The sequence below is a fragment of the Osmerus mordax genome, chromosome 20, assembly GCF_038355195.1.
Source record: "Osmerus mordax isolate fOsmMor3 chromosome 20, fOsmMor3.pri, whole genome shotgun sequence".
Classification (NCBI taxonomy): Eukaryota; Metazoa; Chordata; class Actinopteri; order Osmeriformes; family Osmeridae; genus Osmerus; species Osmerus mordax.
Window position 1 is genome coordinate 11524495 of NC_090069.1, and position 16858 is coordinate 11541352.

The following is a 16858-nucleotide window of genomic DNA, read 5'->3' on the forward strand; positions in this document are numbered from 1 at the left end:
ACTTCAACAGATGGTGACATGGATCTTACAAGCAAAAAGACACCCCTCCCCACATGCACACATGGTTATTTAGTCAGGCTTGACAGAGGGACATGAACTGTGCAATAAGTGAAAGCAGCTAATTAGGCTGGGAAGACAGAGAGAAAGTGACAGTTTGGTTTATTGTTTCAAACAAAACCCAAAACTCCATCTCCTGCTTCTCTCTTTGCAAAGTTGGCATCCATTTCCCCCAAAACCGAATTGTTCTCCTTTGGGCCTTTTAATGTATTGCTAAAGCTATAATTGCTCATTGAAAAGCCAACAGGTGTTTTCCCATTTGAGGAGTCAATTGTGTAATTGGCGATTTGAGTAAAAAAATGATGAAGGGAATGTTTATGTTGTGTGTTTTGTGATGGTTTGCGTTTTGTGATTGTGTGGTTTGAGAACATTTTGAAAAACTGTGAAAAAAAGACAGAAGCTTAGACAGCCTCTTCAACACCAGTCATGAACAACGTAAAAATGCTCAGATTATTACTGTGCTTCTCATGCTACAGCAAACGTGTACATGAATATTTCTTCATGTACTGTGAAATGCTCAACAACAACACTCTGCCGTATATCATAAAAAAAACTTGTCTTGGTGGTGGTTGAAGGACGAGGAGGAAAGTGTTTAAGGGATAGGATAAGTAACATTTTAGAGAAAGAAAGAGAGAGAGAGAGAGACAGAAAGACGGGAATATATGCCTTTTTTATCATTTCAGGTTGGGTAGATACAGCACCACCCGGGACAATAACTGGTTAATAAAATATGCTTGCGAAGCCATGATTAGAAGAGCATCTTTGTCAAGAAAAAGAGTGGAGAGAAGGGAAACTAATTATATATATATATATATTCATATGCTTCAATGTTATTCCAGTAAAACACAAATAAGCTGCGGCTATTCAGCTTGGATGGTTTTCAACTTTCACAACCCCTTTAACTTGTCTTTGATCCTTTTTCGAATAAGGGAAGGGGAAATGAGAATTGATTTAGCTATTTAGTCTTGCTGATCTGACATAAAACCACAGTGAAAAAGCACATATGGGAGGCAAAAAAAAAAAAAAAACTTTCCACGGGAATATACGGCAATTAACGGGAATTAACAGGAATAAACTGGAAATGTTGAGGTAATTTAACTGTATTTACCTTGTCATAAGCAGACATGCATGCAAATAATAATAAACTATAATACAACTTTTGTGTGGACATACATACATCCTACTCTCACTGCTGTAAAAAGTTAGTCTACTGTATACAAAAACTTGGTATTAAAATGAACATGGCTTCAGTTTACCAAGTGATCAATATGCTAGGTATTGACAAACAGTTTTGGGAAAGTTCACTTTCTACATGAACTAGTTCAGTTCATAGTAATTTTTTTTTTAAACTAAGCTCCAAAACACAGGTCCAAAAATGTCTTTCAATATGTTGCAAGCTATAATTGAAATCTCTGTCTGCAATAATGCTCTTGGCCTCTACGCAATTCGGCGCTCTCACACTTGCCAGGCATAGGGCTGAAATGCTCACACGCAACACTGATGACAAAGACGTTCAAAAACAACAGAACATTTTACGATTAGGTTTATGTTTCTGGCAGACAATATTCCCAACCAGCTGCATTCAGGGTCCAGCTGAGCTAGGCGTGCATAGTCTTGTTCTCAACTACATTGAAGTTCCCTGTTATATGCTTTTGCCAAAAAAAATTGGCACGTTTTTTTTTCTTCAAAATTCCCAAAATTCCTGTGGAAACTTTCTGGAAACTTTCCGGAAATTTACCGGAAACTTTCCGCCCCTTTGCAACCCTATGGGAGACCAATGCCAGAGCTAAAATGCTTGCTTCAAACGATGGGACATAAGATAACTCGATCGACTACTCACATTCAAGGCCAAATTGCTTTGAAAATGTTTGGAACCTCAAGAATAGATTTGGCTTTGGATGAACAGCGGAGACTAAATATTAGCAAGGGGGAGGGGGGGGCTTCTCACCCCTCATTCGCTAACATTACATTGATATCAGAGCCCTTGCTAATTTCATTTCCCATTATTTATTTTTGGATTTTTTTATGTGAAGCAATTTAACATCACACAAGTGGTTGTGATCACTTTGAACGCAAGACTGCTTTTTATTGGTAAGCTGATTTTGAGAATTTCAACTTAAATTGCAGCTAAAGTTGTGTTTTCTGGCTTTTATGTAAAGGTACATTTTTCGTTGTTTTCTTGCTTAGATTTTTCAAAAGTTACAGAGAAATAGACATTTACATTTATTCATTTAGCAGACGCTCTTATCCAGAGCGACTTACAGTAAGTACAGGGACATTCCCCCGAGGCAAGTAGGGTGAAGTGCCTTGCCCAAGGACACAACGTCATTTGGCATGGCCGGGAATCGAACAGGCAACCTTCAGATTACTAGCCCAATTCCCTAACCGCTCAGCCACCTGACTCCCACCGTTATTGTAACCAGCAAAAATGGTTGATGTGATTTGCGAGGCGTCTGTCTGACATTAGCACGTTATCCTACGTTAGATAGCCTAACGTTCTTGCAGCATACCAACGTCACACCTGTCTATTATGGCATCGAGGCAGTTACCGGCCCTGAAGACTCGAAATAAAAAGCATGCGTGTCATGATGACATTGGTTGGCCAAACGAACAAGCTTGAAAAAAATATTCATGACAGCTTGCGTTCGCAGATTACTTGGAGTGCTGGGGGGGGGCTTAATGTTGCGGGGCGGCAGGAACGGACTGGGAGTAAAAATAGGCCCTGGACTTTGATCCAGAACAGCCCACCAGGGGGGTATTCGTCGTAGCACGCTAAGCGGTTTAGCGAGCTAATTTTCAGGCTAAGATAAAAAACGCCCCTCTTTTTGGTTCGTGGAAGCAACTTTCGATAAATCACCATAGTAACATATCAATTAGCACTAACCTGCTCCAGAGCAGGCTAACGTAAGTGTAGCTGGATAAGCTTGCCACACCCCCGGAAAATAACATGGCAGCTCCCTTTTTGAGAGACCCAGTTGACCAAGGAGCTATATTTTAGTTCGATTAGCTTTCCATACCAATAGAGTTCTTCGCGATTGCCAAGATCGTTTATTTCACACGGATGAGTTCTTGTTTGAGCGATATCGATTCAGCCGACAAGGACTCATTTATTTGCAAGACCTTCTACATTGCCGTACATTGCAAATATCACACGCCGCAGCAAGCTTTATGCTTTATTATGAGCTTATGCTGCTGTATGTGAATATGTAACGCTATGTTTTACGAAATGTCTTGTCTTATCTGTTGTGCCTGTGCTTTTTATATGTTTCACTGTGGGAGAGTGGGAAACGTCATATCGATTCCTTTTTATGTCTTGACATGTGAAGAAATTGACAATAAAGCTACTTGAAACTTTAACTGTTCTTCAGACTGCATAGCCTTGAGGTTTTTTGCGTCAGGTAGGCTATAGGCTACATTTTTATACAGTATAGGCGATGCAGAAAACATTGGTAAAGCCGCAGCATGCGTTGCTGTAAGAAAAGTGTACTTGGCGCTTAACCAGCTGATGAATCAATTCATCATATTCCCTGGCCATGTCCCAGTCAATTAAATCAAAGAGGGATTTACACATAGGCCTAAATGCACATATATAGTAGGCCTACATGATATAAGCGCAGTATATCCTCATAATTGTCTATGAATTCGTATCAATTAGATACTCTTTGGCCTTGTTTTTATCTAGCCTACTTATTCTGAAAGAGTTGAGATCATTATTTTCGCTAGCAAGATCTCATTCGATTATTAATTTCCATTAAGCCTATACCAGCAGGCACATTTAAAGAAATGTGATCTGATTGATTGGGGTAATGAGGCACTTAAAATGAGCCTATACATTTCCCCAAAACTTTCGCATTTAGCTTATTGGCAATTTTTTGCCAAGCTGCTTGTCTTGCTCTGGCAGCGGTGGCGGTGTTTGACTTAGCCATGATAATATATGCTTATTGTCTTATAGTGACTCATTATAATAGTTTTGCTCAGATGGCGAGAATAGCCTATCACCGCTCTCTCTTTCGTATTTTCCGCCATCATACCGTTAGAAAATCATGGTTTTGGTGATCGACCTTTCCTGCCTTTTGAAGTAGGACGTGCACGTGCAATTTCCCTGATAAGTTTAGCCTGATTGAAATTAACCACATGATTTGGATGCGGATCAGCCGTTGACGAACCGATATTTGCTATTCTCACTCATCTCGCTAATGTTAACGGGCTAAAGGGACAATTGATTAACTTAGCTTCAACCCTTACGACGAACGGGGCCCAGAACCGGCCCCCGTATACGCCACCACAGCTGCCCTGCTAATGCATGCACATTCTGTGTTTGATATGATGCTAGTTCAGGAGTTTGATACTTAATGCGAGCAAGCATAGCGCATGAACCAATTTTTGTGGCCTCTATTTGAGCGCAAAATAGTTTTGAGCTTTATGTCAAATAAACTTAGCCGTTTTTCAATTGGTAAAACCTTGTGTAGTGAAGGTGATGTCTTTTTGTCTCAATATTTCAGCCCCACCCTTACATTTCTTAGCCTGGTTTTCCATCGTTATTCTTCTCCTGATGGCCAGTTCGCTACGGCGTGGCTGTGCCGTGGTGGTGGATTTTCAAGTCATATCATTGGGTAAGGGCACAACCTTTGTTCTCTCTCATTTATATTTGTATTTATTTTTATTATTATTTATTTTCGCCCCCCTAAGGATCAGTCAATATTTGGACTACATACACAACGGCGGTGTCAAAAGGTTCATCTTGTTAGCGATTGCGTTGGTTGTATTTTTATTTACGTTCCGTTGCATGGTTTAAGTAGAAATTGCGTTTTTGTGGTGAAAAGTGAAGCTAACGGTGGCTAATTTGCTAGCCACAGTCACTGACGTTGCTAACGTCACTACGTCACGAAAACACGCGTGACTACCTTTGGCAGAACATTCGTTTCGCATCTGTTAACTTGGGGGATAGCTAGGCTAACTATAGCTTCACTGCAAGGCAGCTGCAGAAACGCCACAAGCAAAGAGGCAAGGGTGATAACTATTTACTCATTTTACTTTGTGATGTGAAACACAATTATGAAATGTAATGTACAATATTAGCTGATATTAATAAGGAAGTAGGCCCACATCTACTTTTGGAAACGGTAGTCTACTATTTCACTGAAGCATTAGCATGACATTAGCCTCTGTTGCCCGGGCAACACATACCACAGTGGTCTATGATGCATCTGTTTTCAATCGTTAAAATAAACATTCCTCACAAATACATTTTCTTTGTAGGATTTACTATGACATTACATTACAAGTAAACGATTTGTTGGTGAAATTATCATTACCTGTGGTTTCAAACCAGTGTTGCTCATTGCAACACTGTAGCCTACGCGAGACACACGACAAAAACATCTACACAGCTGTTTAGGAAGTCAAACGGCGACAGAACATGTTCGGCACTCCCCTTACTTAAATCAAAAGTCTTTCAATAGGTGAAACTATCTGACTACTAACCTGAACTTCATTGCCACAGCCTAAACTTTGTCAATCTGTTCATGAAAATAATTAATTTCAGCCTAAACCGTACAACGGAACGTTTAATCGAATTCAACCAACGCAATCGCTACCAAGACGAACACAGCAGTAGTCTAGTACTGTACTGTAGTAGTAGAATTTACCGGGGCAGCTTCTCCACACAGGGCTATATCGCATTTTGCGTTGTTACTGACAATGATCGCTACCAGTGAGCGTTTTATGAATGAGCGATTTTCCACTAAATAAATGTCAAGCTTATTTACGTTTTTGGGGGCATATTTTCAGTTAGCAGATGGTACTGTTTGAATCGCGATTCTATCTTCTGCCGGTAACGTCGTAGAATAATCTTCAAAGGGGGTTCTTTATTAATGAATGAATGCAATATGAGTAGGCTAAATGCCTGAAAATATCACGAGAAGGGAAAACTTAAAAGGACGTTTAAGTCATAGAGATTAGGTCAATTTTTCCACCGGTCTGCCAAATTTATTCGTTGATTCAGCTATGAGGCTGCCTCTTGCAGGGGAAATGAGAAGACGTCATATTTCATTCTACACTTAACTCGTATTTTGAGTTGTAAATGAGCAGCAATCTAAATCTATGTAATCGTTATAAATAATAAGTAGGCCCTATGCATTTTTATATAAAATATACAGAAATATTAGTTGTAAAAATGTCATTAAAAAACGGACCCCTGTGCAACCGACGCAAGCAAGCACACCCTACAATTTCCCCAGAAATTGTACCCTCTCTAGTTTTTAATTCTCGTGCTGTCAGGGGGTGCTGCAGCCCCCTCAGCACCACTAGTTCCCGCGGCCATGCATGTCCCTGAATATCATTCATCAATATGGTTTATTTTAGATAGATTACGCAAAGATCAACACTATTGTTACTCTCCTTGGTGAAGAGAGAGAGAGAGTGGAAGGAGCAGAGAAAATGCACCACTGCACTGTGAGGCATTGTGGAAATGAGACCAAAAACAATTGTCGCACATAATGCGTCAAACAACATGCTGTAATGATGCCATCTTGATTCTAAAATTTGAGGTTTAATTTTCAATAATTAAAATATATTTTTGCTTTCCTCAACAACTTTCCAACCCCCCTTATGCATACAGGTCATATCTAATACAATTACAGTTGAAATGCAAGAAAATCTGAAAGCATAAATATGACAGAAACTGTCATTATTTTAAGACATAAGGCTGTCAAGAAGCCAAAACAATAGTGGACTTGACAGAAGGGGAGCAGGGGTGGTGAGGTTTGTGGTCAATGGTTGGATAGTCTGGTCAGGGGTCTCAGGAGAAAAGGAGTATGTGGTGGTGGAAGGTAAGGGTTTGATGGGAGGGGTGGTTGGCTGGTAAGCAGTCAGGCTGCCCCTTTCCCTCCCCACTACTTGGAGGTCCTGTCAAATTAGGATTGAGGTTTGATTTAAAGTTCTGACAGCTCAGAAGTGCTGGGTCAGAAACAGGATTAGCCCATAGGCCAGGAGGTCCCATCCCGCACACCTCACAAACCTCCTACCTCCTCCTTGCCCTTCTTAGCAGCTCACCCCCATCCATCTGAGCCTTACACTCCGCTCCATGAAACTCTGCTTTTCTCATCAACCCCTGACAAACTCCTTCATAATTTACTCCTGCCACCGTGACCTGGCCTCTACCACTCTCAAGCCTTCAAAACGTCCATCCTTAAATTGAACCACGGCAGCCAAAGAGGCTGCTATACTACAATTTTTTTCTCAAACTCTGATGAAGGGCAGTGACCTAATTCACCCTATTCCCCCACCCTTCATCGAGGCCCACACTAGGATATGAGAACCACTGAACTGTGTTCAATGCAAATATTCTGGCAGTAGCTAAAACTGTCAGTCACCACACATCCATCAGCATGAAAACTACTAAAAATGTTTGTTACAGGAATGTACGAATGATAAGGGTTCTCCAACCCCAATTTGTGTGTGTGAGTGTTTGTGTGTATAGGGGTACAAGTTTGTACAGGGGTGACAAGTTTATTGATTATCATTTATCTACTTTTCAGTCTTTCACTCTTGAACTTTGTTAAATCTTCCTGTCTGCTGGAAAAAAATTAAGGACAGATAAACTTCCAATGCTGGAACCTAATACTTTTAATCTGGATTATACTCCATGCCAAGCCCCTGCCCTCTGTTGTGGGTTTACCTGACCCCTACCCCGTGGGAAAGAGGTCAAACCGTTTTAACATTACAAAAGAGTCAGCCACCACCACTGACCAAGTTACTATGGGGAGCTACCATTGGCTACAGCACAACCATAAATACAGACAATGTCATTTTCATGCTATGAAAATGCACTACATTTATAAATATCCACCAACCAGCATCAATTTACTATTGTGCCAGTAGGCACTCTATATAGCATATATACACCTCTCTCTATCTTGCATAAGAGACACTTGTCCTATTGCCTCTTATCAACTACTTTCCTTCTCATGTGAACCATGCTGACAGCACAATAGTGAAATGGCACAACACACGGCATAATGTCACGGAGGTGAAACTTGCATCTAGTCAGCACATTCGGCAAAAGAAATGCACTAAACTATTGCCTCTGTGCATAAAATGCCATCAACAAACAATGTTTGTCCTTGATCTTCATGGGACATAAACAAAAACGAGTGTAGCAGGCAATAAGATGCCTGTGGCAGTGCAAACAGTGCACTGCAAACAGCTACACTGGGGGAAAAAACAGCTACACAGTGCATAAAATGATTGCACCTCACCAAATGACTGAGGGGTCTTAAATATTCTGTGTCATATCAAAATACATTTTCATTAATATTAGCTATTATGCTTTTTATATCCAGTGTTCTATGGCAAAAAAGTAGATTTAGTGTAATCGCTTTAATTAACATATTTGTAGTCTTTAAACCTAAAATGTAACTGTCAAATTTGCATAATTTTCATTAAAAGAGAAAAGTTCCCTTTTTGATACAGTATACTGTATCGTTTCCCTTCCTACCTGAATTTTGCCTGACCCTGGACAAGTTCTGGACTGAAATCAAAAGATTCTGAGAAGTGAGTGAGGTGAGGCCGATCCCAGAGTGGAGATTTATATGGTGCCTACAGCCCAGATCTTTGGTGCTTGGCTAAAGAATATGGTATTCCGGGCCAGGTGGAGCACACCAGCTATCCCTCTGGAACTGGGTAAGCCGGTGAACACAGCCCAAGCTAAAATCAGCCTGCATCTGCATGACTCAGCACAATAACTTTGGCTTTTGCCCACTTGACCAAGAACAAGTCAGAGAACAAATTTGATTTGCCTTTTTTTTGTCTTCTGCAGGGTCAACAAGTGTATGGGGTTTGAGTTTTTGTTTGTTTGTTTTTTTACAATTGATTTCTTAATGTTGATGAAACTGATGATTTCTCACCCCACTCTATCCTTCATTCGCTATAGCATATAACACATGCAAACAATAAACACATTAGGCTGAATCTTAATTCATACTGGATGCAACAACTTAATCCATAGTTGCTCACATACATCAGTACATCTGTCATCTATGCCAGTCCATTATTTAAAAAGTTACTTCCCAGCAACCAACCTGTCTGTATATCGCCTGGTAGGGTCATTCAACAGCAGACCATTGGAGGCGTGGGTAAATGGTGGATTGCGAAGCAGGCGATGGCGGAGTGGCTGGAGGTGCCGACACAGTGGACAATCTGGCTTGGATGTCAGGAGGGTTGCATCAATCTCCAGGTGTTGCTCCATGGTAAAGAACTGCACCCCGTACACTTCTTCCTCCACATCGAGCTTAAGGGTTAACGGTGTATCACAGAACACATCACTAGGACCCAATGACAGGTTGTTTCCACTAACTGTAAGTAAGAGGATGTTGTGAATGGCAGGTAAGGCAGTTTCCTCCGGGCTGAAGAAGGTGACCCACACAGTGAGGGACTCAGGCACCAGGGGGTGGGCAAACTCCAGTTGTAGCATGCATCCTTGGAAGGGGCATTCCGACAGTCCCACAACTCCCTGCTCGGTTCCTGCGTTTGGGCTCCATGTGCGGACACTAGGCTCACATGCCTGCTCCACATCCGGTGGTCCTGGGGGTAAAAATGTCAACAATGAAATCAGAGTTTTAGGAACATGAAAAGATAATAATAATCAACAAAGCTAAATAAAACCCAATAAACATTAGAAAACAAAACTAATGTTGCCTTTCTGTAGATAAAAACATTAAGTTTACTTAAATTGCAGACGTTAAAGAGGTAGACTGGTGTAAATTTGAAGTGACATTTTGCATTTATAGCTTCATGGTAACATAACAGCTAAGTACAGTACCTATACAGGGAAAGAGCTGATGCATTAAGACAGAAGATTGATCGTCAATGATGATTGGAGTCTACAGTTTCTCCTATTATCCTGAGGGACATACACCTATATTAGAAAATATAGCAATATTAAGGATTAATAAGTCAAGTCTTTAGTTTCATTGTGCCAAAGAAGAAGAAAAAATGCCCAAGCTGTATTTGGTTGACTTTATAGTTTGGAGAAGAAGACCTTCTGTTTCTGTTAGCAGTAGCATTAGCTGTTGTTGTATGTATTCTCAACAGTCAGCCCACCCTTCCCAGAAAGCCTTGCTGGTGTGTGCGTGTCCTCAAGCTTGCGCGTGTGTAAACGGCCTCTGGAGTCAGTGAGTATTTGGATTGCGCGCAAACTGTGGAGCAAGGAAGACATCAACTTGGAGCATTTAGCCGAGCATGCTTCTTTCAAATATTCACAATAAATGTACTTTTCATCTTCCATTCAACTATTTCTCACATTTGTGTACTGAACATTGTCAAGAGTCTTCATATGAACCTGTGATTGAATCAAAATATCGGTTTATGACTAGACGATGTGTAAAGCATAATATTAACGTTAGCGATAAAATAGGTTTCCATTTAAATGGTGGCCAAGCAGCAAAGCACAACCATTGTTCTCTCTAATACATATTTATTGGGTGTGCTCAAGCCTTTGGCGAGAGCACAACCATTGTTCTCTTTCATATATATTTTGAGTGTGTTTGCTGGGAGCAAAAACACTATTGTTATTCTGCATACTTATTATTTGAATTGTTGGAATGCTGCTTCAGCATTCCAAGAATTGTTATTTGAATCTTTATTTAACTTCTTCATCTTCTTCCATTTCTTCCGTGACACCTTTCAGCTCCTTCAAATCTTCAGCTATTAAAACCGTTAAGCTATCAAAAAATTCAGCAGTTTCAGGCTATGACTGCTATGACTTTTCAGCTTTCTACCTACATTTAATCATTTAGCAGACTCTTATCCAGAGCGACTTACAGTAAGTACAGGGACATTAGGGCAAGTAGGGTGAAGTGCCTTGCCCAAGAACACAACCTCATTTGCACGGCCGGGAATCGAACTGGCAACCTTCTGATTACTAGCCAGATTCCCTAACCGCTCAACCACCTGACTGACTACTACTTCTACAGTTTAACAGTTCAGCTTTCAGCTTCTCCCGCATTGTATTTCAGCTCTTAGCGTTGTTAGATGATGCAGTTCAGATTCCACATTTTGCAATATCACTGATTATGTTTCATGAGTTTTACAAACCGTTTCTGACATTTACATGGGTGTGTATGTGGAGAGCCTAGAGTGCTGACTGAAACGCTGGAGGGGAGCTTCGAAATCTTCTTCAAAAAATATTTCTAATTTGCCAGCCTTGCCACAATTTTGGATCAATAGATAGCTAATTTTGTGCTGGTCGTAGACAGTTGTCTGTGGGATCCAACAGACTTACACATTTGTTCAGAGCCCCACGAAAGCGAGACAAAGTCCAACTCTCGCCCCATAGAGACCAATGCAAATCTGGTGACACATTTCTCAGAGAAAGCAGAAGGAACAAGTTTTTGAAACTGCCCGAAGAGTCGTATTTCTGACTGCACAGACATATAAAAGATATCTATGGTTTCAGATTTTTTTTGGATTGGACATATAGTTCTGCGTCTAGGTTAACTTGTTTGAGGTGTGGATTCTAGGTAAATTTCTGTTATTCTCTGCCCTCAGCGCGTTAGCAATCATAGCTGCACCATCACCGTGGCAACCACACAGACAAGCGCCACTCAGTCTCTTACACAGGTGATTGGTATTAGCTGATTAGTGGAGTCACAAGACAGAGCTATTCAGTCAACTTGTCTCATTAAAAGACTAAGAGCACTACTACACAACTACTACCACTACTAGTGCTGCTACAACTACTGCCCCTGCTGATATATCTTATGCCACTACTACAACTACTAATTCTGCAGATGCTGCTAATATCTCTTTTACTACTATTGCTAATGGAACTGTTTTGTTCTACTACGCCACTGATAGCACTGTATCTGCTACAGCTATTACTATCCCAACTATGATTTCAGCTACTAAAACGAATATTCTACTTCTTCTACTACTTCTACAGTTTAACAGTTCAGCTTTCAGCTTCTCCCGCATTGTATTTCAGCTCTTAGCATTGTTAGATGATGCAGTTCAGATTCCACACTGCCTCTTTTGTGTGACTCACACATTTTTGAAATTCATTTCAGCTTGCGGGTATTTTCTTAGTTCTGTATTTTCAGCAATAAAAAAAAAATTCAGCTTTCAGCATCCAACGCATTTTCTGCAGGAAATGCACTTTCTAGTTAATTTTCCTCTTCTGACCACTTTTTTTCTGTTGCCTACTAGTTCACACCTTTTAAGCTAGAAACACCGTTCAAACTTTATTTGATAAAGTCTGAACTGCTCTAGTGTGCTATTACTTTTCTCACTGATAACTTTTAAAGTTTTTCAGATATTAAAGTTTAAAGTACAAAAAACATGGGTTTCAATGGTTCAGAATTTTCAAGTCAAATTCCATTGTGACGTCATAAAGTACTGACAGAACTGTTTCTCACCGAGTCAATTTTCACAGTTTAACACTTTCCTGTGTGAATATGCATACTTTTTCAATTAATATACCTGAACTGTTTATACCATGTTGAAGACAAGAAGTAGGGCTTTCTTATGATGTAAATATTTATTTGATTATGTAAGGCAAATCATCCTCTATCAAGACGATTTCACGGAGCCATTTTGACAAAAATGTTCTCCGTCTGCAATACCTTTTTAGAAAACCTAATTTTTAACCACTTTCAATACAAGATAGAGGATAAGTTAGAGTGTATGAAACATGTGTAATGTTGTGGTGAATTCAGAACAGCAGACAGATTTAAGATAGACTATTTTGTTTAAAAGTTGCCAGGGCCCCTGGGGTGGATGAGGTCCGCCCGAAGTTCCTTAAGGCTCTGGATGTTGTAGGTCTGTCTTGGTTGACACGACTCAGGATCGGGTCGCTGCTTTTTGCGGATGATGTGGTCCTGATGGCTTCATCGGGCCGTGACCTTCAGCTCTCACTGGAGCGGTTCGTAACCGAATGCGAAGCGGCTGGGATGGGAATCAGCACCTCCAAATCTGAGGCCATGGTTATCGACCGGAAAAGGGTGGAGTGCAATCTACGGGTCGGGGAGGAGATCTTGACCCAAGCGAAGGAGTTCAAGTATCTTGGGGTCTTGTTCACGAGTGAGGGAAGAATAGAGCACGAGATCAACAGGCGGATCGGTGCGGCGTCCGCAGTGATGCGGGCTCTGCATCGGTCCGTCGTGGTGATCAAGCAGCTCAGTCGAAAGGCGAAGCTCTCTATTTACCAGTCAATCTACATTCCTACCCTCACCTATGGCTCGGGCATCTGATAAGGATGCCTCCTGGACGCCTCCTTGGTGAGGTGTTCTGGGCACGTCCCACTGGGAAGAGGCCCCGGGGAAGACCCAGGACACGCTGGAGGGACTATGTCTCTCGGCTGGCCTGGGAACGCTTCGGGGTCCCCCAGGAAGAGCTGGTGGAAGTGGCCCGGGAGAGGGAAGTCTGGGCCTCCCTGCTTAGGTTGCTGCCCCCGTGACCCGACCCCCGGAAAAGCGGCAGATGATGGATGGATGGATGGCCAAGCCGCGAAGCGGCGAAGTCACTTAAGTGTTTCTACCTTTATTATTATTGGAGGCCAAGCCGCGAAGCGGCGCAGCCACTTAAGTGTTTCTACCTTTTGTTATTATTGGTGGCCAAGCCGCGAAGCCACTTAAGTGTTTCTACCTTTTCTTATTATTATGGCTCCTCCGGTAGGAGGAAACCTATTGTTATTGGTGGTATTATTATTATTTTTTACCCAAGGGAGTCAATGGCAGCCCCTAGACCAGTACCGTAAAAAGTTGTGAAATTTGGCATGTTGAAACTGCAGACCATTAGTAACTACCATACCAAACATGGGCAATGTGAGACAATAGGTGGCGCTACAGGCCACACCCCAATATGTCAATTTTCAAAGTGATGCCATTTGCAGGCCATAAATCCCAAAATTCTGAACTTCATTACATATGCCTTATTTCTCATGAGGAACAAAAAAGGCTCTAGAAGCTATAACGGCCGCCATATTGGATTTTTCTGTACAATACAGATTACGGAAACATGTTGTTTCGCTACTCCTCCTACATTTTTGGTCCAATTTTCTACAAAATTGCCAGGGATGATCTCTGGACTGAGCCTCACAAAAGTTATCATAGGGATTTATGATTTTCAAAACCGTTTGTCCGGTACAGCCAATCAAAATCGGCAACAAAGCAACCAAACAGGAAGTTGGGTCATATCTCAGCAAATGTTTGAGAAATCAACACCAAACTTGGTATGTCACAAGGAAGACACTACAACATGTTACCATGTGCAAAGGCAACTTCAAATCTCCAAAAATGATTGATAAAAAGCAAATCGAATTTATCGCTAAGGCTAAAATAATGCTTTACACACAAAAACACACAAAAACTGATACTCTGATTCAATCCCAAGTTCATATGAAGACTCTTGAGAATGTTTAGTACACAAATCTGAGAAAAGGTTGACTGTAAGATGAAAAATTTATTTTTTGTGAATATTTGAAAAATGCAATCTTGGCTAATTGCTAGGGATATTTCCAATGTAATGTCTCCCCTTGCTCCTCAGCGCGCGCGCTCCACATTCTCACACACACAAGAGGCCAGAGCCCTTGACACATGCGCAAGCTTGGGAAGACGCACACACAACATGTCAGGACATTGTGGGCTGACGAAACCCCACCTTCACTCCTTGGTCTAGTAGCCATTCTAGACTAGTAGCCATTCTGTGGCTAGTTTGGCCACAGCTAATTCTACTGTTAAAAGAAACAGAAGGTCTTCTTCTTCAGAACTATAAAGTTGAATCAACCAAACACAGCTTGGTCATTTTATCTTCTTTGGCACAATTAAACTAAGGACTAGACTTTTAAGATAGCATGACCAAAGCAATTTGGTGAGGGAGGGTTCCTCCATAGACAGTTGGTGATAGAGAATTTCAGACAATAACTGAAACATAGTCTTGCATTAAGAGTAGAGTAAAAAAAATAGAGTAAATGTGCTAATGGTTGTTGAAACTCATTGCTCTGAGTTGGTGCATGTCAATTTAGGCAGAAGTCCATGAGTGGTGACATTTGTCAACCTCAAACAGCATGAGTCTGCCACTGGGCCTAATGAAAAGGCTCTTGTCTTGATTTGAAATGCAGCTAGAGGAGGTTCTAGACCATGGGGTGCCAAGTTTGGGCCAGTTGTACTGTTAGAAAGGCCGGTTACATTAAACATTATTTTTGTCATATAGTTTTCTTCCCAAGCATTGCACACGCTAACAGGCAAAAGCAGTGGTGCCCAGAAATGTTTCATAAAAGTGGTGAAAAAGAGAAGCAGAACAGTGGAACACCATCCCACTACCATTATCTCTTATTCACTCTCATCTGTGGTATATCTGTAACTGCTACAGTGGGCCTACATGTATGGGCCTACATGAAAGTTTCAAAGTCAAAGTGTAGTAGTGCAGAATAGAGGAACTGGGAAATGGGTGCTGATGTGGAAAGTCCCCAAAAACTGTGCAGAATGGAAATAAAATATTAGATTTGATTGTATCAAGGACCAATTGGAGAAGAGGCCAAAGAATATTTACAATTGTAGTAGGCCATTGATATGTTTTATGCAGTGCACAACTTTTTTCTCACAAGCGCGTCACTAGCATCTTGTCATATTACGCAGTCGGAAGACAGCTACATAAATATTGTAGCATCAGCGCCCTTGTGTACCCAGCATGCAGTGCGGCATACCAAAAACGCAAAGAGTTGTTGAAAATAGTTTGGTTACAACAGCCGTGCGAGGGATTTCAGTTGTTGTGTTCGTTCAGTTAAATGTGTGTAATGTTATTGTTTGTTAGTTAAGATAATCCTGTTGGTCACCCTGATTGTGCATGTTGTGTCGTGTAATGGGATCATACAGTCTGACCATGTATAATTAATGTCTCGGGCCTCAGTTAAGTTTGGCTAGCAACAGGAACTCTAGCTTGCTTGTAGCACTATTTACTGGGGTCAGCTTCTCCACACAGGGCTCTAGACTGAGAACAAATGGTCGCATTTGACATTGTTACTGAAAATGATCGCTACCAGCAAACTTCTTTTGAATTTGCAATTTCCCTATAAATAAATGTCAAGCTTATTTACGTTTTTGGGGGCATATTTTCAGTTCGCAGATGGTACTGTTTGAATCGCAATTCCATCTGAAATAGGGCCTACTGCTGGTGACAACGTTTTTTGAATAACTTCAAAGGGGGTTCAGCTAGATTCACAGCGGGTTGAAAATGCTTGAAAATATCACCAGAAGGGAAAAAAACTTTTTTAAACCGGATTGCCCAATATCTTCGTTTGATCCAACTTTTCAACTGAGGCTATAGCTTATCACGAATCCCTCTTGCAGGGGAAATGAGACAACTGTTTCATTCTACACTTCACTTTTAATATTTTGAATTGTAAATGAGCAGCAACAAATGTCCATCCATCATCTTCCGCTTATCCGGGGGTCGGGTCGTGGGGGCAGCAACCTAAGCAGGGAGGCCCAGACTTCCCTCTCCCCGGCCACTTCCACCAGCTCTTTCTGGGGGACCCCGAGGCGTTCCCAGGCCAGCCGAGAGACAGTCACTCCAGCGTGTCCTGGGTCTTCCCCGGGGCCTCTTCCAAGCAACAAATGTATGCTTTTAAATCTATGCAATTTTTATAAATAATAAGTAGGCCTTTTCATATAAAATATACAGAAATATCAGTTGTAAAAATTACAGTTAATAGACGGATCCATCTGCAACCGACGCAGGCAAACACACCCTTCCAGAAATAGTACCCTCTTTAGTTCGTGTTGGAATTGTTTAACAGACAATATTA

The 16858-nt window shown here is 41.2% G+C and overlaps 1 protein-coding gene across 1 annotated transcript in view; it reads right to left on the reverse strand.

Annotated features, from left to right (window-relative positions):
* Positions 1 to 16858, reverse strand: part of LOC136964282 (pappalysin-1-like) — a 316793-nt gene that overhangs the window by 231261 nt on the left and 68674 nt on the right. Inside the window, exon 7 of the mRNA XM_067258338.1 lies at positions 9138 to 9639. Within this exon, the coding sequence (XP_067114439.1) occupies positions 9138 to 9639 (502 nt within the window). The remainder of the gene's footprint in view (positions 1 to 9137; positions 9640 to 16858) is intronic.